This window comes from Gorilla gorilla, chromosome 5 (genome assembly GCF_029281585.2).
Source record: "Gorilla gorilla gorilla isolate KB3781 chromosome 5, NHGRI_mGorGor1-v2.1_pri, whole genome shotgun sequence".
Lineage (NCBI taxonomy): Eukaryota > Metazoa > Chordata > Mammalia > Primates > Hominidae > Gorilla > Gorilla gorilla.
The window spans coordinates 18,165,771-18,192,355 of NC_073229.2; the positions used below are offsets into that span (position 1 = coordinate 18,165,771).

At 41.2% G+C, this 26,585-nt stretch overlaps 1 protein-coding gene across 6 annotated transcripts in view; it reads right to left on the reverse strand.

Moving 5' to 3' along the window:
• EXOC2 (exocyst complex component 2) overlaps positions 1 to 26,585 on the reverse strand; it is a 205,147-nt gene that overhangs the window by 58,275 nt on the left and 120,287 nt on the right. For all 6 annotated transcript variants that reach the window (XM_031012319.3, XM_055391044.2, XM_055391043.2 and 3 more), the window contains 10 exons: positions 26,062 to 26,186; positions 18,439 to 18,504; positions 18,120 to 18,277; positions 17,608 to 17,729; positions 16,360 to 16,421; positions 9,809 to 9,889; positions 9,278 to 9,337; positions 8,551 to 8,612; positions 7,176 to 7,242; positions 2,470 to 2,586 (listed from right to left, as the gene is read on the reverse strand). In XM_031012319.3, the coding sequence (XP_030868179.1) occupies positions 2,470 to 2,586; positions 7,176 to 7,242; positions 8,551 to 8,612; positions 9,278 to 9,337; positions 9,809 to 9,889; positions 16,360 to 16,421; positions 17,608 to 17,729; positions 18,120 to 18,277; positions 18,439 to 18,504; positions 26,062 to 26,186 (920 nt within the window). The remainder of the gene's footprint in view (positions 1 to 2,469; positions 2,587 to 7,175; positions 7,243 to 8,550; positions 8,613 to 9,277; positions 9,338 to 9,808; positions 9,890 to 16,359; positions 16,422 to 17,607; positions 17,730 to 18,119; positions 18,278 to 18,438; positions 18,505 to 26,061; positions 26,187 to 26,585) is intronic.

Genomic DNA, 26,585 nt, shown 5'->3' on the forward strand with positions numbered 1-26,585 from the left:
AATTGTCTTAACATTCTCTTTTCTCCAGCTTACTATATTACAGGAATACAGTATGCAATAGATATACAAAATATATGTTGATAGGCTGTTTTATTCATAAGGCTTCCAGCCAACAGGAGGCTACTAGTAGTTAGGTTTTGGGGTGGTCAAAAGTTACACTTAGATTTTCGACTGCACAGGGGGTTGGCACCCCAACCTCTGAGTTGTTTAAGGGTCAACTGTATTATCATGAGACCAGTTTTATTCTTTAAGATGCATGGTGCTGGACCAGAACGCATTCCGGATTTAGAATGAGAAAATGTAATTTTGAGTCCTGCCTTGCTGTGCTCTTACAGGTCAAGTCCTTGACCTCTCTGGGTATCTTTCCCTATGAAGATTATGGAGCTGATGATACCATCCCTGATTTCATGCACCAAATAAAAGTGTATGTATAAAATCATTCTAGCTTCAAATGTCACTGATCACTACATTTTAATAATCCCCTGAAAACATTTATTTGTCTCCTGTTCCTATATTAAGACTAATTTACCTCCATGTTCCAAGGTGAGGAACAGGTGAAGGGAATGAAAAACTGGCCGTTTAATGCCTTTCCTGGCGTAAGTACCAGTAAGAAAGCGGGAGGAAATATCCCCGGAGGAAACACTTGGCCAACCCTGGCTCACACCAGAGGAGTCTGAGAGAAGGTCTCACGCCCAGTGACATGAGGTCCCCCTATGAGAGACCCTCATCTTCAAGTGCAGAAACAGAGAGGGAATGAATAAGCCATCCACTGTGACCTGTGCCCTGTGACTCTTCTGGGATCGATGCCCCTAGAATTATTTGTCTTTTGGAAGGAAAACTATGAAAAACAGTGGCAGAGTCAGCAGACCTTTCCCTTTGATGCCAGAAATAGACTTTACTTGGTTGGAATCATGAAATTAACAGATTCACAAATGAATAAAATCAGTGCAAATGTTATCATGTAAATCTAGTTTACTATCTATTCATTCTAAACACAACTGAATTTCAAAATATTCAAGATGGTCGATGAAAAAATATCCAAATTCTGAGTGGGAAAGAGCCTACCATTTATACTGCTAAATCTCCAGATCCCTTGTATTATCTTGGTCTCAAAATGATCTGGACAAAGACAAGGAAGGATATGAAAAAATCTTTTTAAAAATTAATTTAATTCTACTTCTTAGTGATATAAAGTGAAGCAACAGTTCCTACTTAGTACTGCAAAAAACCTAGAGAAAACCAGACTTGCTTCTTTTACATGCAATTCCTAATCGTTTCACATATTTTAAAATGATAAATAACATTTCTCCAATAAATATGTTCATGTCATTATTGTTGTTGTATAAAAACAAAGCAACCACCTTCTACAAATAGCCACTTTTTTACTGCAAGATAGCACCTTGCAATTCTTAACACAAAAATTTCTGGAAATAAACTAGACATTTGGCCCCAAAGGCTTAAGTCACAACATTTCTCATCAGGATGATTAATCTTTACAAAAAGGCAGGAAAACAAGACAGGGCCGCCCACTTTGACATTTTCATTCTTTGAAAAAAAAAATCCCAATGTAGTTCATGAAATGGAACCACCATTTATAAAAAGTAGGTAACCCTGAGTACATGTCGATTATAAGATTAACCAGATCATTATCGTTCTCATTCTTTGCATTGAGAAAACTGTACTGACATTAAAAAGTGGTACTAGCATAGTTTTACTGAGAAATCTGATAAACCTCTGCCCAGGAACCAATCAACCTTAACAACAAGGTTACTTCATTTTTTCCTTTTCTGCTTAGTTGAAAAAAATATAAACAACAAAGTGTAACATTAAAAAGAAAACTCACTCCATTAATTTCTACTGGACTCCCTTTTGCCCAACCTTTCTGCGTGCAGTGATTGGAGAGTGGGGAGGACATATTTTTCAGGTAGGATGCAGAGCATCCTGCAGCTGTTCTGAGCCAGCGGCTGTGTGTGCACGCATGCATGCGCAAAGCAGCAAAGCAAAAGCATCCCTGAGGTCATACAGAAAGGGAGAGAGGAAGGAGATGTGTGAATAAGCAGGAAGAGGTTTTTCTGCAGGCTCAGGGAGTTTGCTGCTGGCTGTATCTAAAGCGTTCACCTAAAAGGAGTCAAATATGAGATAATTCTGAAAGATCTGGGTTTGCTGCCTTTCCCTCCTCATTTTCTTCCCTCACTTTTGAACAGCTCAGGTGAGGAGTAAACCAGCTCTAGCCTTGAGGGAGCTCTGCTCTAGAGAAAAGAAAAGGGTATTCAATTAACCATTCAAGGTGAACCATGGGAAGGAAAGGAATCATCCAAAGCTTTAGCAGGGTAAAGGCGGGGAAGCAGTGTGGCTGTGGGGCGGCACGCAGAGGGAATGGGCACTGCTAGCAGAACACAGGCTAGGAAACAGCTTGAAAACTGAGCTGGTAAAACCACCGACTTGTGCGTTTTACATGAACTCGCTTACCTGTGTGATTTTTTCTATTCCCTGGAAGTTGTGCTTTTCAAAATGTTCTGCGATATTTAAGAAGGTGTGACGTTCTAGATAGCAGCAATTACTTAGGACTATCAAAAGGCGCTGTTCCTAAAAGCAAAACAAATGTTTAGAAAATCACCTTTATGGTGCCAGAGAGAATAGCTGATTAACACTTGTCAAGTTTAATTATAATCTCTGCTCTTTAACGTCAATATCCAATGCTTTGCTTTTCTTGGCTGCTTCTTTCCCAATATTATAACATAAAGAGAAACACAGTAAAATCCTGCAACTCTACTATTTGCTAATAATTACATGTAATATACTAAAGAATCAAATATTTCCTTTAAGACTTAACAGCTTGGATGGAAAAACAGATTGAGAAAATCCCGTTAACTAGGATCAGCTGGGAACTGGGATCAGTGTTGCTTACGAAAAGTGTTCTACTATATTGTTTACTTAATACTTTGTATACAAGAAAAGGCTACAGGAATATTTTTAATAACTAATTACATTTAAAATGTAGAAACTATTATAAAGTAGTTTATAAATTTTTATAACCTGGAAGAGAATTATACTGCCATATATCTGTATGACGGGCTCCTCTAAATACCTAGGGCATTAAGAATTGCTTGTGTTTGCAGAAGAAAACAAGGAATAATCTCCCTCTAATGGGGAGTGAGGGTCACTGAGGGTGGAGGACTCCTCCTTAGGACACGGTCAGTGTTGCCAAGAGGAAGGGGTACAAGCCAGTTACTTCTACATTCTCCAGGGTTCTGTCCACCTAAAGTAATTTCTTACGAAAACTACCAGACACAAATGCTGATAAACACAGTGTCCTTTCACAGTTCAAAACTACCTGGTAAATAAAATTCCAGGAATTGCCCTTTTGCTGCTGGTGTGGTTCACCGAGGCACCCAACCCGTGCTCCCGCAGGCAGGCGGGCCTTCTCTGGAACAACTTTGACTAATCTAGAGCCTTGAGTTAGATCCTTTGACTAAACCTTTGGCAAAAAACACTTTCCATCACATACTCTGCATGCTCTTTCTGTGCATAACCAGAATAACTTACAGGAAAGTAATTCGATATAGTCAATGTGGAAAGAGCTTCCTATTTTTTTGGATATGTGAAAAAAGATAACATCCTTGAATTTAGTTGCTAAGAGTATTTTATATCTCCCAATAATTTCATTCAGCTCAGCAGTTTCCAAAAACTTTCTAGATTCTTTTATTTTGAATGTCCCCATCTTTATTTCTGGCAGAGTGTGTAGCCTATTCACTACCTGTTTCTAGTCATCAACAAACGTAAGTAAAAGGCCTAGGGAGTATTAAGGGATCTTCAAACAAGCAAACGGCCTTGAGTTACTCTATGGCTAGGAAATGGGGTATAAGACAAGGTAAATAGGGTTGTATTATGTATGATACTCCTCCACGTTTCGTGAATAAACGGCCAGAAGGAAAACAGTGAATAAGCACTGGAAACTCGCCCAGGTGAGGGAGGGACAAGGATGCTACATTCCCCTCCAGTCCCTGGGCCTGGAGTCACCATGATGCAGTCCCTGTAAGGACAAGGAGTAAGTAAACCTCACATTTCATCAGCTGCCCTCAACATGCTGTTCGCCTCAAAAACCTCAGCTGGTTGCTCAGTTTTGAAAATCAATCCTTAGTTACTTTTTCCTTCCAGAGTCAAGTCTCCTTATCTAGCAGACCTGAGCCTGCCACATCTTCTCTGCCCTGTAAATTCTCTTTGTTTTTCTCATTGTAATTTGCACGGCTCTTAAAAAACAGAAAAGCTATTTGAGTGATTTAAAGTCTTACTCCTATAAGTACATTTGTTGCTCAAATGTAATCATTCAGATGCAACAAAAGTGGAAAGAAAAACTGAACAGCACAGACTCTGGACCGTGGATGACTAGTCAAAAGCTTATTAACGACTAAGATGGAGACGCACGTTTGAAAACAAACCCACCCATCAAATGTAGCACGTGCAGGTGATGAATATGGTCTTAGATTATCTCACTGATACCCCCACAGCATCTCTGTGACGTAGGTCACCATCACAGTTCTGTTCAGGAGAACCCGCTCAGTGATGTGCCTGAGGTCACACAGGATGTGAACCGGTGTCTTCTGACTCCGAATCTAGATACCTTCCCTACCGCAGCTGCTTCCCTTCTGGATAACAGAACAAGACCCTAAGAAGATGCACCAAATCTAATGAGATAGCTTTCAATGGAGAATACAGAGGAACTGAATTTGGTCACAAAAAAACACTGGAGAGTAAGGCAGGAGAGAGGAGGCCCTGCAACCTGCAGAGACACATGTGAGGTGCCTGGGGGGATAGCTGAGAATAGGCTCAATGTGAGTCAGCTGAGAGCTGCCGCGTCACAGGGAGTCCAGGGCTGACTCCTGTGCTCCACCCACTGAAGAGGCACAAGAGCAGGACCACCCCAAGTGCAGGGACACAGCACACCAGGAGGGAGTGCCTGAGGATTCAGAGTGCCAGCAAGGGGAAGACTCCAGCAGTCTCCATTCGGGAGGCCCTCTCCTGCAGCCCTGTCTCCACAGGACTCCCCTAGCCCGCCGCATTTCCATGCTCCACAAGCCCCTCAGCCCTTGAGGCTGCTAAGCATTCCTTTGTTTAAATGGGATTTTCCATCCCTCTCAGGAGTGCTGCTCTGTCTGGATTTCCTTCTGTCTCTCTGATTCACCCTTTTCAGGGCAAACTGAGGCTCTCTGCTACTGGTGAGCCCATAAATACTGGCACCCTCAACATTATTTTTATATATTTGGCCCTTCTCTCATCCAGTGAGGGTAGGGTTCCCCAGCTTCCCTCGCTTTCTCTCCGCGCCCTGTTGGAGGAGCACAGAGTGCCTTGGCGGGTCTGACTGGGCCAGCTGACTGCCTTCCCCTGCAGGCTTGCACCCAAGTGGGGACTCTGACCTCCCAGGCACTGATGAAGCTCTTTAAGCTATAGCGGAAAACACAGAGATCAACCACGTTGCTACATAGCAGAAATCAGCCCCGCCCTGAGGCAAATGCTTTAAATCCTCCCATGAAGTCCACACCCAGGCCCCCTCACTGCTGACATACCTAGGCAGGACGTCGCTCCCTGCTGTTCCTTGTGAGGACCGAGTGCCGCCCCCTCTGTGTGTCGTTCCCTAATGCTTTGCACTGATCACCCTGCATTTCATGCTTCTTGCTTTGGAAGGCCAGCTGACCTCATTTCGGGGTGGCTCGGGATGGCCTGTCACCACTCTTGGGGCGACTCCACCTGCAATTCTGGGTGAACAGAAGAACCAGCATTTTTCTTTTGTTCAGCCAGAATTCTTAGTGTTCTTATCTACTCCCAGGCCTTATACATTGCTTATGTACTGCTGATTCACAAATCTGTATCTAGATTTCTCTCCTGGGATCTAAACAAGGACATTCAATCACCCACTGGATATCTCTACCTGTATGTCACCCATTCAACAACAACAAAAAAAACCCAGGTTCTCGTGAGCCTGCATTTTCCCTGAATTTCTATCTCAGTGATGGTATCATTCTCTACCTGGTCATCCAAGGAATTGAATCTAGAATAATTTTTTAAATTACTTTGACCAAACTCTATTTTTTGTAATATACCAAATCCCTTATTTAGGTATTCATACTTACATATATAGTAGAACATTTGGGTCAAACAGTTTTACCTTGAGACAGACAGACACAGACCACACACACACACACCCCCCCTTCAAACTCATGACAAACCAGAGAGGCTTATTTATTATTATTATTATTTTTCTGAGATGGAGTCTCACTCTGTCACCCAGGCTGGAGTACAGTGGAGCCATCTTGGCTCACCGCAAGCTCCTCCTCTTGGGCTGAAGCGATTCTCCTGCCTCAGCCTCCCAAGTAGCTGGGATTACAGGCACCCGACACCACACCAAACTAATTTTTGTACTTTTAGTACAGACGAGGTTTTGCCCTGTTGGCCAGGCTGGTCTCGAATTCCTGATCTCAAGTGACCCACTTGCCTCAGCCTCCTAAAGTGCTGGGATCACAGGCATGACAACCGTGCCTGGCCAGAAAGGGTTATTTTATTTATGATAGCTAGGGTTTGAGTTTCAACAGATGAATTTATACACATGATAATATATGTTTGTGAATCTCCTCAAATACACGTATACATTTTAAAAAGTGTGTGTGTATATATACATATGTATATATGCAGTGTATGCATACATCTGTTTGTGTATAAGTGTGTGTGTGTGTGTGTGTGTGTCTCTATTTGAGGCTGTGCTCAAATAAAAGGCTACGAGGGAACTTACAGAAATAAAACAGAGAAAAGCAGAACTACTCTGGTTGAAGAGGCAAGAGCTGTGAGGAGGTGGGCATCCTTGTCCTCTGCCTGCTCCCCAACCCACCCTGGCAACTCTCAAGCACCAGGAACTACAAGGGCACCCATTTAACACTCGGAAACCACACAGATGCAGACAGTATATGGAATGACTGACATTGCAACTCCACCTAAAAGTGTTAATTGTGAAATTCATACAAATTATACTTTCCTGAAAATTTCACATAATAGAGCTCCAAAGCACAGCACAGGGTCCTATACCACGTGCTATAGCAAGGATGCAGGAACACAGTCATTAGATTTGTGAAATTGTTGTTACACAGTTTTAAAATGGTTTACTTTCTAGTTATTGTCTGACTTACTGAGGTCAAGCTGAAGTCTTCATGGATACTTCCAAACAAGTCAGGGGAAGAAACATCAACAGAGAGACTGAACATAGAAGCAAGTAGGAACAGTTACAAATAAAGCACTCAAATTCAAAAATGCAATGAACTATACACAAATTTAAACATGCAATGAATTATATGGAAAACATTTGGTGAAAGTCACATAACTTTTTTTTTTTTTTTTGAGATGAAGTCTTGCTCTTGTCCCCCAGGCTGGAGTGCAATGGCACGTTCTTGGCTCACTGCAACCTCCTCCTCCTGGGTTCAACCCATTCTTCTGCCTCAGCCTCCTGAGTAGCTGGGATGACAAGCGCCCGCCACCATGCCTGGCTAATTTTTGTATTTTTAGTAGAGACAGGGTTTCACCACGTTGGCCAGGCTGGTCTCAAACGCCTGACCTCGTGATCCGCCTGCCTCGGCCTCCCAAAGTGCTGGAATTACAGGCATGAGCCACCGCGCCCGGCCAGAAGCTTTTAATAAGTGTTTTAGACTCAACAGTTAACAGCTTAAAGAAGGCACTATGGATAATCTGTTAACATGGGCAACATGAAATTTAATCCATAATATTAGGGATCTGACTAACAAGCAATTCCTGGTGAAATAATGAGCTGAAAATATGAAATCAAATCAAAGAAAACCTAGAAGAATTAAAAACTTATTGGGTCTCTAGGGAGGTGATAGTTTTATACACTGAAAAGCAAAAGCCAAAACCAGTAAATAGACAAACATGGATAAATTCCCAAATTGTCAACTGAAGATATAAGAGGCATTTATTTCAGTACTATCTGTGTCAGAGCATAAAGTACACAGAAGTTACACATGCCAAGTATAATTCAGAAAGAACGGATTTCTTAAAAAAAAAACCAGCACTTTACAATGCTGTCCTATACAACAGCATTATAAAAGAATTACCATATGGATTTATAAACATCAAGAGTTAACATGTGTCCACTGGAGCTCCAATAACTAAGCTTGACATAATTCTACCAACATGCTTAGTCTCTAACTAGAGTAATGGTGCCTCCCCCTAACACCAGAATTGTAAAAATCATCAACTAGGAGTTACATATTTACATTTAACACTTTATTATTTATAAAACCTGTTCTTTGGATAATTAATAAGCTAATCATGTCTTCAATTTGCTTGATTTGTCTCTAATAAGGCAAAGATGAGTTGAAAAGATAAACTATGGAAAGAATATAGGTCGAATATAAAAAAAACTATTAATTTGATATAAACAATCTTTCTTTCTTACTAGAAGTCTTAGGATATAAGACCAAGCATAAAACTTGAGCCTGTATTTTTAATTCTCTTAAATGCATTAATGAGATTAATTTAACTTTTACTTACTGTGTAGTATCTATATCTGCATCGGGCTTGGTGCTCAACTGTTCCAGACAGTATATAAAAACCTAAGTGAAAAAATAAGTTTCAGAACTCTCAGAGGAATGAACTCCTAGACATTAATCTATTTGGACATTAAAGACAACTTTACATAAAGTAGAATTATATATCTCATTAGTGGTGTGGTGTTGTGTGCATGTATGAATATGTGTATATATTGTATATGCCCCATTAATGACAGAAATATATATCCCAGCCATATCCATCACATAAGTAGTAGACAATTAGAAGTGCCTATGTTTTGATCAATTATTAAGTTTGTAAAGATATATTCTGGAAAAAGACTTTCTCTTATTCATTCACCAACATTCTCAACTTTATGTGCCTGCAAAGCACTGGTCCCAATAACAATACTTTATACCCTAGATATAATGTGAACAACTAATTATCATTTAATTTACGTTGTGCTCTAACAGAATACATAGAAAGTACCAAGAGAACACAAAAAAGGGGGGCATAACATAAATGAAACATTTGGGTATTGCTAAAACAAGTTGGAATTAATCTTACATTAAACTTTGTTATCCACTTACCTTAAACTATTATGTACACAGACAAGATGAAAAAAGAATACATATTTGGTGAACGTCATGTGCAGCTTATAAATAGGAGAGGGGTTGACTGATGCTTAGTATTATTTGAGGCTTTGAGCATTACTGCTTTCTATTATTACCTGCATTATGTTGATGCTTAGCTGGCAAACCTCCTCCTGTGTTTTAGGTTGTTGGAAGACCTGTAAGGAAGAATTTTGATTAAAATTTTTGGACTTTGCTAAGCAAAGGCTTTTTGTATATGAAGTTAGATATAAACAGTTAAAACGTGGAACGCTGCTGCAGGAGTGGTGTCCTTCCTCGAAAAGGAGACGTGTGAAGAGTGGGCCTACTGGGAGGTGTTCCTTTCTGTAGTGACTTGGGCCGGAGAAGACAACGCAGTCCTGGGCTGATGGTCAAGAGCCAGGCCCATCAATAGCTGTCCACAAAGTGCTATCACTGTAACCACTCCACCTACAACACCTGCACTCACACTTTAACTTGCATCAGCCTGGCTTGGAATCAGAAATCAGCACACCTGCGCAGTTAAACTAAATGGAACAAGCAAGCGAAGAGGGAGAAAAGATCTTGCAATATGATGAGTCAAAAATTTACAACTATGATTCCCAAGGCTCCCTGGGAAACTGGAGTCCAGGCGGAGCTGGAATACTTACACTGGCCTCTCCCGGCTTGCACTCCAGAACCCCCTTCAGTGACTGCAGAGAACACACGATGCACTGTTCAAACTGACATGGCTGAAGGGAAAACAGCATATTGTAAAATTCAAAAATGAGCACTGGCTATGAAGACATATTTAACACAAGTGAACATGGCCCCAAGCCCCACATTTTCCAGATTAATGGAATGGAACAGAAACACAGTCTGAAAAGTCATCTCCTAGTCATTGAGTTTCAGAGGTTTGGCATATGTTTTGTACTTCGTATTTTAGAATGAATCAATCTTGAGACTCCAAAGTATATCTAATTCAACTAAAATAAAACTCAGATATGACTAAAAATTTTCTTCAAAATTCTACTCTTCTAAGAGGCCAATATACAATGAGGAGCAGATATAATGAGTTTATATTTTGAATGCTAATTCTGAAGTATATTCTGGGATGAGCTGAGTCTCCTAGATCTTCCACATCTCTGGAACTGTTAAACAAAATTTAATGTTAATAATAATGACCTAGAGGATGTACAGGATCTTTATATCAGATAGATTGTAAACAGTCATTTTCCATCTACATTAAGTCAGAAAATGAAACCTGAAAATATGCCCAACCAATGGCATTTCAAGATAAGCTAGAATGAATCTTAGCTCCTAAGGGTGTTTAAGTTTTCACTTTGTGCCAGGAACTACTCTAGGTTAAGGAAGATACAGGAATAAGTAAGACAGAATTCTCATTATGTGTATATTTCAGGCAGAAGACACGATCATGAAAGTCAAAGTTGACAAAATGGTTTTAAAAAGTATAGAAATAAAATAATTAAAATAGTAAGTGTCATGAATAAAAGAAGTAGAATTTGGCGGGGCGCAGTGGCTCACGCCTGTAATCCCAGCATTTTGGGAGGCTGCGGCGGGCGGATCACAAGGTCAAGAGATGGAGACCGTCCTGGCCAACATGGTGAAAACCCATCTCTACTAAAAATACAAAAATTAGCCAGGCGTGGTGGCACGTGCCTGTAGTCCCAGCTACTTGGGAGGCTGAGACAGGAGAATCGCTTGAACCTAGGAGGCGGACGTTGCAGTGAGCCAAGATTGCACCACTGCACTCCAGCCTGGGTGACAGAGTGAGACTCCATCTCAAAAAAAAAAAAAAAAAAAAAAGAAAAGAAGAAGAACTGAGAGAACAATCATGATGGGGGATCGGCTGTAAATAGGATGGTCACAGAAGGCCCCCAAGACTGTGAGAACGTTGATGCTGAGACGGGAAGGGCAAGAGGGACCAGCCCTTTGAAGGAACAGGGAAGGAGAGGAGCAAGTTCTCAGAGGACAACAGTGTACCCATCCCACAGAGTGGGCAAGAAACCACTGGGAAAGCAGGAGCACAGGAAGAGCAGCGTGTCACAACCAACAAACATGAGCACAAGTCTTGAGAGATGGGGTAGGAGGCCAGGCTTCATCCGGAGCAGCGAGAGAAGAGCAGCGTGTCAGAACCACCAAACATGAGCACAGGTCTTGAGAGATGGGGTAGGAGGCCGGGCTTCATCCGGAGCAGCGAGACAAGAGCAGCGTGTCACAACCAACAAACATGAGCACAAGTCTTGAGAGATGGGTTAGGAGGCCGGGCTTCATCCGGAGCAGCGAGACATGGAAGGCTCAAGGCTCAACCAAGCAGTTGTGCGCAAAACACTGGGACTGAGAACCTCTCTTCAACACATGCATTAATTTTTAAAAGAGTTTGGGAAAAAAACTGAAGAGAAGAAAGGAAGTGACATCTATACACATCTTTTAAAAGACAAGTTTATTTTCTTATGGAAAGGAACCCAGACTTAATGAAAGCTAAAACAGTGCCTCAACTTTAATGTCATGTTATTACTGCACTTTGAAACCACCAGAGGGCATTGTAAAGAATACTTAAAACAGTAATAAAATAAGAAATAGAGGATGAAATACCAACTGCACAGAAAGCACTTAAAGAGGCAAAATGTTTGTTAGGTTACTGACCTTACTCATCTAACCTACCCACCTCAGAAGGTATGAAAATTTAAGATGTTACAATGATAATTATTACTATAATATTGACAATCGAATCTGAAATTCAACCGTGGGCCGTTAAATGTTGATGTTTGGCCAGGTGCGATGGCTCACGCTCGTAATCCCGGCACTTTGGGAGGCTGAGGTGGGTGGATTGCTTGAGGTCAGAAGTTCGAGACCAGCCTGGCCAACATGATGAAACCCCACCTCTACTAAAAATACAAAAAATTAGCTGGGTGTGGTGGTGCGTGCCTGTAGTCCTAGGTACTCAGGAGGCTGAGGCAGGAGAATCACTTGAACCAGAGAGGCGGATGTTGCAGTAAGCCGAGATCATGCCACTGCACTCCAGCCTGGGTGACAGGCGAGACTCCGGCTCAAAAAAATCAAAAATTAAAAAAACAAATAAGTAAATGTTGATGTTCATGTGTGGTTGTTTAGATTTCTTCTATTAAAATTTGGACTCAACTTTCTTATTAATTTTATTTTTATACCCACACTAATATAATAAGTAGAAACAGAATACTAGAAAGTTCAATGAGTGCTTTCAGTTGAACCGGGAGTAGGTGATAGTCTACACATTCACTATTTCTTTTTTCTCAAAAGAAATAGTTCTATCTCTGTGTATTGTCAGTGAGTCATCCAATTTAGATGACTGTCAAAAGTTATCACAAATCATTCCAGTTCTTCTGAAAAAAGAAAATTCTCAGAATCTCAGAATTATCCAAATTGAAAAGAGGCAGAAACCATTTTCAGCATGAGAAGAAAACAGGATGCTTTCGAGTGAGCTGTTTCTGAGCTCTGAAGCAAAGCTCTAATCAGACAGAATGCCTCAGCCGAGGGACAGTCATAGTGAGGCAGTGCTTGACCCTGATGTCCTTAATGGGATATGCAGCATTTTCCTATCCCAGTCACAAGGAAAGAAAAAAGTTTTCTCGTCTCAAACACATGGGATTGGCACTATGGAAATCTTAAGAAAATATACATTTTCTTATATTGCTATGTGATAAGAGGTTAGGATTATACAATCTAAGTCCTTGTTCAAAGTCTAAGAATTTTATATACACGCTGGGTTAAAATACTAATACTCCAAGCTGGAATCTCGACTTGTGCTCTAAACATTGATTCACGTTTTCTCTTAAGAGGTCCACGCGGAATAGCTAAAAAACTGACTCAGTGTTATCAGGTCTATCGTGATAGGACACTTCTTCAAGGACCTCTGGCTAGACAATGTCTTGGCTGACTCCAGACATGCTATTTCCTAGGGCTCATTCATTCGCAAGGTGCACTGGGGGTCAGTTCTTTCGTCCCTGCAGATAGTGATGTGGCTTGTGTGAGAGATCAAACATGAAATCAGTTATTTTATGGTTGCAGTTGCACTACTTAAAGTTTAAAAATAAACTACAAAGAAGCTTCTGAAGTAACTATTTCAGAGCATTTTCACAGAGGCTGATATACTACAATCAGGCAAACGAGGTCCGGAGGCTTCCAGGGAAGCACACACTGGCTGACCACGTGTACCCAAGGCACTGACCTGAAGAAGGACCTGAAGCCAATCCCTGTTTTATGACTCAGAGTTACTGAATTGATGGCAGATTTTAAGAATGAGGAATAGGACCCTGACAGCAGACTCTGCCTTCTCAAACTGAACATATAATTTTTTTCCATTTGCACATAACTGACTTGAGGCAGGTATGTCTAACCTGCCTGCACCTGCTTCATCTCAGGCAAGTGATTCAGTGGATGGTGGCCCAATGATCCCTTCTGGCCTGTCTTCAGGCTTGCTGTGATCATTAGGATAGGTCTATAGAAAAGAGCTCTGAACATAGTAAACTTCATATATTATTATCATAGTAGCCCAGTGATCACAAGTATTAATTTAACAAATAAAAATCCTTTATGTTTGTCCAGAGCTTTGCAGTTTACCAGGTGCTTTGGTCCACAGTATCTCATTGTATCCTAACCCACATCACTGTGAAGATGTGTTCCGCTCCTTGTTTACAGACTAAGACTCTAGGGTCAGACAGACTACACGGCTTCTTTAGGACTGCATGGAAGATTGAACTAGGTTCTGATTCCAAATCAAGTGCAATAAGTTTTCCCTTCACACCAGTGCTGTCCGATAGGTGTATAATGTCAGCCACAAACAGAAGCCATGTAAGAAATCTTAGATTTACCGGTAATCACATTTTAAAAAGCTTTTAAAAAATAAACCCATAAAGTCAATTTTCATATAATCTATTTAATGCAATCTATCCAAATATTATTATTTCCCAGGTAGTGCATGTAAAACGTGGAGATGGTTCACATTCTGCCTTTTGTGCAGGTGGTGCAGGTCCATACCTTTCTCTAAAGATTTAGTGTGAGGGAGAATTAGCTATAGACTAGTTACTATTTAAATACAAATAATTGTGACGAATAGAAACCCAATCGATTAAAATTTTCTTTCTTTCTTTTTTTTTTTTGAGATGAGAGTTTTGCTCTTGTTGCCCAGGCTGGAGTGCAATGGCGCGGTCTCGGCTCACTGCAACCTCTGCCTCCCGGGTTCAAGTGATTCTCCTGTCTCAGCCTCCCAGGTAGCTGGGATTACAGGCATGTACCACCGTGCCTGGCTAATTTTTGTATTTTTAGTAGAGACAGGGTTTCACCATGTTGGTCAGGCTGGTCTCGAACTCCTGACCTCAGGTGATCCGCCCGCCTGAGCCTCTCAAAGTGCTGGGATTACAGGCATGAGCCACAGCACCCGGCCCAATTAAAATATTTTTATTAAAAATAAAGCATTTAAAATAGAATCTTAATTGACTTATTAAAAATAATAAACTTCCCTAACTCATTTCAAGCATGATTTAATTTGCAAAAAAGCATTGCTTTTCTAAATCACCTTGTTATATATAAAGTAAGGTACAATGATATATTAACTTAAGATAGGACTTTGAACTTTGGAGGAATAGAATGAGTCAAAAATTCCCCAGCCCCCAGAAGAAGACAGTCCATGAGAAGTACAGTCTGCCCTTCATGCCCCAGGTTCTGCACCTATGAATTCCACCAATGGTGGAACTGGCTGGATAGAGAGTCCAAGGATATAGAAAGCCAACTTTTAGGGGCTTGAGAGTCCTCAGATCTTGGTATATGAAGGGATCTGGAACCAGCCTTCGCTGAGGATACCAAGGCACGACTATCTAGAAATTCAAGGGAATTTAAAAATCCTGTGCAGGATCATTGTTTCCTGACAGCCTGACTCATCACTGGTTTGTAAATCTGGGCAAGTCAAGACCATTTCATTCTAGTTTCCTTATCTGAGGCAGAAACTGCTAGTTGCCTCCTAGGATTGCTATCTTTTTTTCTTTTTCTGACAGAGTCTCGCTCTGTCACCAGGCTGGAGCACAGTGGCGCGATCTCAGTTCACTGCAATCTCTGCCTCCTGGGTTCAAGCGATTCTCCTGCCTCAGCCTCCTGAGTAGCTAGGATTACAGGCGCCCACCACCATGCCCAGCAAAATATTGTATTTTTAGTAGAGACGGGGTTTCAGCATGTTGGCCAGAATGGTCTCGCTCTTGACCTCATGATCCGCCCGCCTCGGCCTCCAAAAGTGCTGGGATTATAGGCGTGAGCCACTGCACCCAGCCTATCCTTTTTTCTTAATAAGGTAAGACAGAAAACAGGAGCAGCCACGTGCTCTCCCAACCTCTGTTGCCAACAGGGACAGGCATGGAATGTGTTCTGACCAATTAGATGGAGGAGAGTTGCAAGTCATGGCTCCTGGGAGGGGACTGGACTTTCTTCCTGACAGCAGCCAGGCCACGAGTGACCACGAGGCCAGCCTGAGTAGAAGGCAGTGTGAAGGGTCACAGCGAAGAAGGATGGAGGCAGCCCTGGGCACTGACTGTGTGACCACGCTGCCAGGCTGCTGTGAGAGACAGAAGTCCCCCCCGGTGAAAGCCACTGGGACGTGCCGGCCGCTGCCTGGCCATCGTCACTGGCACAGCCACCCACAGGACCACGAGGAGCACCCGTGAGACAAGCGTGAAAACCCGTGAAATCATGAAGATGATTTTTAAACCTAAAAGTCCCAGCTGAAAAGATGAAGATTCTAGAAACAGGTCACAGTTGGCTGCCTGGCCTGAGAATGTATCTGCAGTGGTCTGTGGTGGTTGTTTTTGTTTGTTTGGTTTGTTTTGGCTTCGGAGCCAGCAACGTCATCTCTTCTATCCTGCTTTCCGGAAAAGCTCAAGTTGCTGAGTAATTTAGAATTAGGCATACTCTGTTTTTAAAAAAGTAATTCAAAGAAAAATCGTTAAGTTATACAGGATGAAAAAGGTCAAGTCTAAAAGAAACGCATTGTTTTCATTAATTTTTCAATATTTATGGTTAGTGTTAAGCAAAAATGTCTCTGAGAAGAAAAACTTTAAGAAGCTTGTATTTCTATTTAGAGCTGCAACATATGGAGCACATGCTCCCTATTAATATGATAAACTATTTATTTTAAATACACACTAATGACTAATAATTGAAAAGAATTTAAACTTACTAGAGAAGTCAGTCCTTCATTATCAACAATCCAGTCTTCTTTTTCAGCTAATCTCTTTATTTCTATACGAGAAGAAGCACACAAATACTTTATTATAATTATCTCACTAAATTTTATACAGATTAAAAATGTATACACGTTATGGTTTTTCATTGTTTTACATAGGTTTGTAAAAACTTGATGAAAGTAGGCAAAGAATATAATTTTGGTAGACTTGATGATTTAAGTACATATTGTTCACTGGATGATTCTACTAAGATATTAATGTAAACAAAAGTTTTTACTGTATAGCCCAATTTGGGGAATTCTAGGTGAGATTTAATGACAACTTGAGACAATCATTTATTACTTATTCAGGATTCTTCACAACACTAGGCATGTACAAAATAAGTTATACAGTATTTTTTTTCCTAAAATTTCTGATGAATAATTTGGCTGTTTTTTGAATCCTATAGATTCCTGACAAGGGCAATATGATTCTCAGTTGGCTAAGGGAATGCCACCTGCTCAAACCTTCGGCGTTGGGGCAGGCTCAGGTTCCTAGGTGAGGAGGAGGTAATCAACTAAGAGGGGAATCCAACTTCTCACCTGGGTTCCATTCCCTTCCCATTTACACAGTATCACCCACCAATTTTGCAGAGATGTAAGCTTCCTACCTAAAAAGCCAAGCCTGGTAGTAGATAGTAAAGGCCTGTGCCATTTTAGCAATGTTCTTATTTTTGAAAATATTTAATAACTAAAAGGCTGCTTTGTAAAGAAAACCTTTATGGTTTTTTTATGATTTTATGTAGAAAAGCCTGAAAAATTTAAAAAGTATAAAGAAAACAAGAATCATCTATAATTTCTGGAATCCAGAGAACCAACACTAACAGAGTTTCCTTTGATTGGACATTGATTTCTGTAAATTAAAATTTAAAAATATACATCCATATATTTTCAAAAGTGAGATCAGACTTTATGTACATTTTATACCCTATGTTTTCTACTTAACATTTATCATAACAATATTCTTATATCTTTAAACATTTTCAAGTGTATCCATCTCAGTTTCTGCATGGTCTTAATTCGCAACAATACATCACAAAAAGAAGAAACACTCTATCGAGCAGCTAGAAATAAGATGAACTAATATATTCCAATTTCCAGAAGAGTAATTTTCCCTTGTTTTCAAGGATTTGGACACTGAAAGGAGGTGGCACATTCAGATAATCGTTGCACAGTGAACGTCACTGATTTATCGAAACACACCTTCCGCCGTGTGCTGCAACGTGGCCATTACACAACGTACTCGGAGATCCAAGATGAGATCCTGGATAGTCTGCAACAGGTCATTAGGAATTTCAAGGGCAGTCAACGATTCATGAGTAAGTCTGCGAACAAACACATCCAAACAGAAGTGAGCAGAGTGGGATCGCAAAGCAATTCCTAGCATCTCTTTCACTGTATAATCATTCCTCACGGAGCTTACGAGCTACAGCATTAGGCTGAAAACAGAAACGGACCACAACAGGGACTGTACTGTCAGAGTAATACTGAGTGCAACAACGGAGAAGATGCGTAAACTCAAGAACATTCTAGTCCAACACAAAAACCAGGAACAGTGAGGAGCTTAGCTGTCAGATGATGAACAGGAAACAGCGGAGGCAAAAGGACAAAAAGAAGAAAAAGAAGAATTTCTTCTTCACTGAATGTATTAATTCTTTCCAAAAAGTTAAAAAAACCAAAAGTACGCCTTTCTCTGAGAATGTGTCCATACTCACCTTACGGTCTGGATGGCGTGAGCAAGCCACTGTCCGGAGAGCTCGCACTTCACCTCCCAGCCTCCGTACTGCTTGGCTTCCCCATCCCGGATGCTGAGGGGAAGCAGGGCTCCGCGGGTCAGCTTCACCAGGGAGTGCATTACTTCCTGAATCATTTTCTAGAAAACCAGGAACAAGCATAACCGCGTTCAAATGTGATTAATCGGGTTACATTAACTAAAAGATGCTGCCTGGGCAGTAATGGATGTCTTGAATACAAAGTGAGAAAGGAAAAACCCTACCCTGTGAAAAGGTCTACATACTTATCACCCTTACTCACCTTAAAATCATTTTGTCTTTGCCTTACATTCTTTGATCTTTCAATCTGGCCTGACTTCTCAGCAGTCTTAAAAATTAAAAAAACAAAATAAAACGTATTAGAAATAATTTATAAAAATAAGAAATGCTTTAGCACTTGTACATCAAGAGAACATTAAATATGGTTATAACTTGATTAAAAGAAATGCTTAAGACATAATCTATGTTTCTGATTAAAGAATGATTAATTAGAAAACCTTTCTTATCCCAATGAGAAGTTATTTATCTTTCTAAAACCTTTAAGTACAATTCCCATGAATGAATCCAAGAATTAAGTTGAAACTACCGATTTTATAGGTGAATTCCATCTACCATTTTCATCAACGATGTCGTATGGTTAAACCATCAGGTATCATACCCACGACAACACTGTCAACATCATTTCTCATTAGCTAGTAAAGAAACCAAAGGAAGCCTAAACTCTGAAATCTGTCATTTTAGTTTTAAATACTATAAACTATGGCTCTTCCTTCAGAGATTTCAGTGTAATTTAGGATAAAATACATTCTATCATTCTAGAATTAATTTTTGTTTGTTTATTGATATAACTCATGTTTTTTTCCAATGTCTCTTTCTCCTTAATGTATGGAAAACTACTTTATATTGACTAAAAGAGAAGCCTGTTCAGTTGGATTTCAGAGAACTGTTTATTAACAAATTTTCTAACTAAATATTTTTATATAGAATACCCTAGAGGGACAAGCCTAGGAAGCTTTCTAAATAAAGAAGCATTAACAAAATTATACAATGTAAAATAAAATTCTGACACTTCATTGACATAATGCAAAAGTTAACCTTTAAGGTGAAAATGCTCGTGCATTATCGGGTAATGCATGACAAGAGACCTTTCAAGTTAAGAACAGCTGCATTATAAATTCTCATGATATTGACTTTAAGTTAGTTTTAAAATACAAGCAATGTTATGTGCGTTGTATATGTATTTATTTCTGTATAAGCTATAAAAACTGCGTGTAGGGTTAGTTTATATAATGAACATATCAATGTAAGTAAAATATGGGTTAGGATTGTTGGGTGTTTTCAACAGAACTATCAGACAAACCTGACAAAAAAACGGGCAGCACATACACGGACCAACATCCTTCGAACTGTAGTTTCCATTCATTTTTAAATTTTATATTAAACTATGCAGCTTTTATCATTTTTTTCTTTGTAGAAATACATTTTTCTCTTGAAAGAATTAAAGGTATGTATAAAAACTAAACCTGCAATTCATCTCAATAATCATTCAAAAAGCTAGCTCCTGAGTTCACTGGTCAATGACACTTAAAATTCTTTGTACCCCAGGGTTTAACTCATAGGTTGATTTTTCCTTTATTTTTAAGACAAATGAGAAGGAACTGAAGTGTTTTAAGCAGGTGAGTGCTGTGAGGCCTACATTAAGAAGAAGGAATGAGGGGCCAGTGTGCGAGTATGACCAGCCAGCAGGATGTTGCAGTGGCCCAGGTGAACACAGCCACACTGAGACAGCAGCAGGTGAGCCCAGGTGGCTGAGACAGGCCGCCTGAAGGAGAACCTACTGCCCTGGTGCTGCAGTGAGGAAGGAGGCATGCGCAGAGGGACCCCCACCTAACGCACGCCCGCTCGGCTAACACCAGCGGCTCTGAATGTCTGTGCAGCTGCTTTCTGTCTGCCCAGTGTGAAGACCAGAATCAGAACACGGTTGGTGGTATGGGGTATGGGCATAGAGCAAATGAATGCCCTGCTCACTGAGGTGACATGTTGCAGTTTGTTAGGTCTTAGGCTTGGGTACTTTTTTTCTTTGCTGTCTATACTGTCTAGTTTGTTCCCATGGCTTCAAATATTTCTATCTAATGCCTTCCAGATGTCTATCTCCAGCCCAAATATCTCCTCTGTGACCCAGATGTGAATATTGAATAACTCCCAGGAATCTCAATCTACCACATTATCAATGGAAATCTGAAGCTTCCTCCAAGCATGCTCTTCCTTAGGTCTTTCTGGCTTGGCAAATGGCACTCCCGCTCACTCAGGAGCCCACTGGGAGCAACGTTAGAATTCTTGCTTTCCTCTCCCTCACATGAACACCACGTCCAACATACAACCAAACCTACCAACTGCTCTCCAACTCCACTGATGAAACCTTATCCAAACCACCACTGTTTCCTGCCTGGAGGACCTCCATGGTTTCCCCCACATTTGTCCCCACCAATTGATTCTGAACACACCACCAACGTGGGTTTTTTAAAACTGGAAAGCTGGTCTGTTCCCCGCCCCATGGCCTGGGATGAAGCCACTGCCAGCTGGGCCTGTCCCTCCCAGCCCTCCCACTGCTCAGGACGCTTCTTCCTTTTCTGATAAGCTGAGCTGCCCTCCTGGTGCTGCAGGCATCCTTCTTGCTGCCTGGGGCCTGCTTCCCCCCATCCTCTGTGTGGTTGTGTCCTTCTCTTGTGCCACGTGTCAGTTTCAATATCACCTCCAGGGAGAGGCCTTCCCTGACCTCCAACCCATTGCTGATATTCTGTCTTACAACTCTATCTGTTTCTTTTATAGCTGTTACCAGAATTTTTAAAATAATAATTTAAAAAAATTATTTGGGTTCTGTCTCTAGAAGAGGAAAGGTCATGCTTACTTTGGTGACTTTTATTTATATTGTAGATATGTATATGTGTAAATTTATGTGTATGTCTACATATTGAGAGTACATGCATGCATTTATATGCATGTGTTATACATTGTTTCATACATGTCTACATATGTGTACATGTATTGTGTCTGTTTGTGTGCATGCATACATGTGCATGTGTATATTACATGTGCATGCATGCATGTGTGTCTCAGTACCTGGGCCCCGGTGAATAAATGATCACCTAGGGTTAGGGTTCTCCAAGACCTTCTTGAATATACTTAAGAAAGTGTAACTGCCCCAAACGCTCTGGGTCCCGACATGAGAGTGGCCCCGGGAGGCAGATCTGCCAGGCGTAACCCTGTGATTTACTCCTGAAAAACCTAACATGCCCAATTCTTCTCCCGGAGATGTCAGATGTCAGCAAATGGGATGAGCAGAGGTTGGAGAGCTTTGTGTGACGGTTGGGGGTTAGGAGGACTGCTTTGCTTGTTGAATTCAGACACTGCTGCGGAGCCCAGCACCTACTGGAATGTCAGGAGCTAAATCTTTGTTAAGGACCCTGTGATGGTTAATTCTGTGTCATCTTGGCTGGGCCACAGGGTGCTAGACATTTGGTGAAACATTACTCTAGGTGTGTCTGTGAGGTGTTTCTGGATAGATTAACATGCGCATCAATGCACTGTGCACGGCAGAACCTCTCCGGGATGTGGATGGGCCTTGCTCAATCAGTTGAAGGCCTGAACAGCACAAAAGAGCTGATCCTCCCATGAGTTAGAGGCACTCCTCCTGTCTGACTGCCTTCAAGCTGGGACACTGTGGGCTTTATGTGCCTTCATAGTTGAACCGAAAACATCTGCTCTCCTTAGGTCTCGAGCCGGCTGGCATTCAAACTGGAACTTACAGCATTGGCCATCCAGCTGGGCAATGCATCCTGCAGACCCTTGCGGCTTGTCAGTCTCCATAATGACATGTGCCAACCCCTTAGCATAGATCTCTTCGTGTATGTGTGTGTGTGAGTGCAAGGATAGGCATACACATCCTATTGGTTCTATTGCCCTGATTCGTGGACACTTGCTCCACCATGCTGTGGAGGGAGGCACATGCCAGTATAAAACTGCAAGAGTCTTGACTGTCAAAGGGCATCTCCTCTGCTTGTATCCTCCACAGTACCTGATACCAAACTTTGTACATAGTAAGACTGTGCAATGCAAAGATTATTTCATAGTCATTTGTTCTATTACATATTTTTAAATCAAAGAAAAGCATGAAAATCTGTTGTTAAAAAACATATAAAAATTAAGGCTAAATTTTGCCACAACAATTTTGCCCAACAAATAGGTGTTCATGAGTGCATGAGGAAATGTACTGGACAGTAATTTTGTAAAATTCAAGGATTTGTCTCCAAACACATGAAAAGTAGAGGGGGAAGGGAACTAGTTGTGGGGCAGACCGCTTTCAGTTGTTACTTACTGTTTTAATTTAATAGAGTTGAATATCTTCAACACAATGGATTATGTAAAGTTTGCCCTATTTTTAAAAGAAAATCTAATTTTGGAATATGTAAGGCATTTTAATTTATATATTATTGAGTTATGTAACTTTTTAAAATGCTGACTCTTAATATTTATCAATTATTTGGCTGTTTTAAAGATTTTTATCTAAAAATACACTATATTTAAGATATATCTAAAGGTGAGATCTTAACCTACTATTAACCATTTCGTTAACTAGAAACCTTAACTCTTTCCTGCACACACAGACCAAAACTGCTTTGTGGTGAGAGCAACGGCTGATTTCACTGTTTTGATTCACATTTGTTATTTCACATGGCCTTCACTGACTTGAAGAACTGACTATTTTTTAAACTGTTGGAAACTTCATCTAAATTTTTAACGGATGGGCTCTTAATACAACAAGATAGTTTTATAACAAGAAAAATAAGAAAATTCAAATAAATTGTGTTTAAAAACTATCATGCTTTCTTGTGTGAGATTAAACAGCTATCAAAAGCCCCAGAACTCTTCCCAGAATTCAATCCAGCTTCTGGGTTTCACTTGCAGACCGGCAAGGGGAGCAAGTGTCCCCAGCTCCTCTGCTCCTTCCTACAGCCCTGCGCTTTCCTCTAGCTCTTCAGAAGAGGGCACACAGTTTCAAAGCATGCCCAAATCTGCAGAGCAAATTACACGTAATTAGTAATTATTGCTATAAGCTTTTAAGTTTATAAACATAGACAGGTAGACACGTCATAGGCATATCCAATTCAGCACAACCAATTAAGAGTCATTTTTTCATTTCAACATTAAGGTTGTGCATGACTTCTGAAGTAGATGATTTATTTTTCATCTACAACCAAATATTTCATTTATATGTTTGGTATATAATCTGTAAGAAAGCAAAACATACTCCCTTTTCACTAAAATATCCTAGATCAAAAATTCTTAGCAATCTTATGACTCAAAAAGACTCCAGGGAAGGCAATTACTGTCCATGTGTGGTGGGCCACTTCTAAGAACTGATGCAAATGAGGGAAAAACACTTGGCTGGAAACAAACACTACGGTTTAAAATCCATGTCCTAAAAGACTAATCCTTTTTCTTTTTTTTTTTTTTTTTTGAGATGGAGTCTCGCTCTGTTGCCCAGGCTGGAGTGTAGTGGCGGGATCTCGGCTCACTGCAAGCTCCGCCTCCCGGGTTCACGCCATTCCATTCTCCTGCCTCAGCCTCCCGAGTAGCTGCAACTACAGGCGCCCGCCACCACGCCTGGTTAATTTTTTGTATTTTTAGTAGAGACGGGGTTTCACCGTGTTAGCCAGGATGATTTCAATCTCCTGACCTCGTGATCCGCTCGCCTTGGCCTCCCAAAGTGCTGGGATTATAGGCATGAGCCACCGCGCCTGGCCCTAAAAGAGTAATTCTAATTCTTTAGATGAGTTGATTCAGCTTGACATTATTCAATTCTACTCCAGCAGTTCATCAGTCTACTATTTTCTAATGTTACAAAATTTTGTTCACCGAACACCTATTGTGTGCCAGGCCGATGAGATTTCAAATAGTGGAAATACTGGAATAAATTTTATTCCAAATAATAAGAGCAAACTCTTACTTATCTGTCAGACATTATTATAAGCACTTCACTCATGCTAACTCATTGAATTCTCAAACCAGTCCTATGGAAGCAGGTGCAGAGAAGTAATTTGCCTAAGGTCACGGCTAGGAAGTGATAGACACTGGATGTTTCTATTATGCTCCTAGTGTTCTGCGCGAAAACCTATGAATGCCATCTGTCCAAAGGCATGACAGGGGAGCATCTAATCTTTCCTGCCCACGCGAACAATTGGGTTTAGGGACAGAGCAGACACAGAGAGGAAGCTGGTGCCTGCGGTGCCACTACTGTCACTGTGCAGAGGGCAAGGGACCCAAGGCTTGACCTCAGCATGGTGAGCCCCACAGCTCACCCAGCTGAGATCACAGAGACACAAACTGATGGTGACACACAGAAGCAGAGTACTGGAAAGACTTATCAGGACAAAACTGAAATTATTCTCTTCCTAAGCCAGCAATAAGCAACTCTCATTATGCAGACCTGCGAAACCTGACGTCCGTTTCATGGAAGAACTTCCTCTGTATAGTCAACTTTTCAATAGAGTTCATACATAACTAACAAAGAAAAGAAAGTTGTGTATTGCTTTAATATTTGAATGTTCACTTATAAAGTAACTGATAACTGAAACTAAAGAAAAAATGCATTGATAAGTTGTGCTTACACGATTGGTTTTTCTGCACTAAGGAGTTTGTGTTCATGCATTACACATTTCTCTTTTTATGCACATAGTAAATTTTATAGGTTAGAAAACCACCCATTCACATAAACAAGGCTGCAGGAATCCAGTGGGTTTACAGCGGAGGTAGTAGGCACGTGGAGTTCAAATATACAAAGAAAAAAGTTCCAGAGCACATCTCTATTTCCTTAATATCAGCATGAATTTATGGTCACGGCCAAATGAGACTCCAAAGACACCTGAGGTACTCCGACACTTAGCCACTTTCCGCCAAGGAGGAGAGGGTTAAACCACAAAGGCTGTGCCTCTGTGCAAAAAACCAAAAATGGTTTTAGCCTTTGTCCACGTCCATTTCGTGTGTTGCCAAGTCAAAAAGAAGCAGAAAGTAGCCTTTACTCTCAGAAGACCCCTATCTCCCCCAGGGCTCTTGGTGTAGAGTCGGTCTCCTGCAGAGACACGAAACACCTGTCTTCTCAGTCTCCCAGGGGGGTGCCCTTGGCAGCCTAGGACAAAGGGCATTAGAATCTATGTCCAGGAGCTGGAGGCCTTTCATGGCGCACTTGAAGTGAGGTTAGAAAGTGACTGACTTCCATGTGCCACACATAACAGTCACTCCTTTATGTTCATGCCTTCTATGCTATCAGTCATATGATGATGAAGATACTAAAGCATTAATAAATGTGTGACTGCAGAAGATGGATGGGCTTATAAAAACTTCTGTAAGCTGATAACAGTGGGGCTAGACTGCAGAATGTTTACATCCTTTCCAAGGGAAATTGCATACTCTATGGATGACTTTGTTCCGGGTGCCGGCTGCCAAGGTGCTATCCTTGTTTCATCATTTGTTCACAGTCTACCGCACATCACCCAGAATTTGGCCTGACTGGCAATATCTCAATTTGGAGTCCCTGAAAAGAGTTCGAGCTTTCTTTTTTCTTTAATTGCCTATCTCATTTAATCCCTACAACCACCTTTTGAGACAGATGCCCAGACTATTCTCTTTTTGTACATGAGGAAAAGTGACTTGTCCGAGGTCACACAGCTACTAAGTGAGAGGGCTTTATAACGCTTTAATTTTAAACTATGACGATGGCTAGAGATGTTGGGCCTCTACATTTTAAAAAATCACTTAAATCTAACATTTTAAAGACCAGAAATGCACAGTGACTCAGCTCCACCTCTAGCCGAGTCCGTATACACACCTCACTGAAGAGGCTTCCATTAACGTAGGAGATCCAGAGTTTCCAGAAGTTAGGCAGCTGGCTCAAGACAAGTTTGGTCAATTTTTCAACAAAGGCCACCCTGTGGGGAGTTTTGTATCTCCACGCTAAGGGGGAAAAGAATAAAATACTATGATCGTACTTCTGAATCAAGAAAACACCTTTGAGCATATTGGCGCACCCCCCTCCACCCCCGCAAACTCCAACATGCACTAGGAATAGCCTGACTCTGCGTGGACGCTCGCGGCCCACCTGGCTGACACTGGCAGCGGTACGCTCGTCACCAGACACCCCCGCATTTCTCCTTGCCCTCTGGCAAGGAAGAGCCCCTCTCCCTCATGGCTGACCAGCAAGCCAGGGCAAGGGACCAGGTGGCCACAGCCTCAGTACTGGGAGGGCTACCGAGAGGAGGTGGCTTTGACTTGTCAGCCTTGTCCTCTGGATAGTAAACGTCTCTTCAAAAAGTCACGCCTTCCAACAGCAAAGGCAGGGGCTGCTCTGCAGCC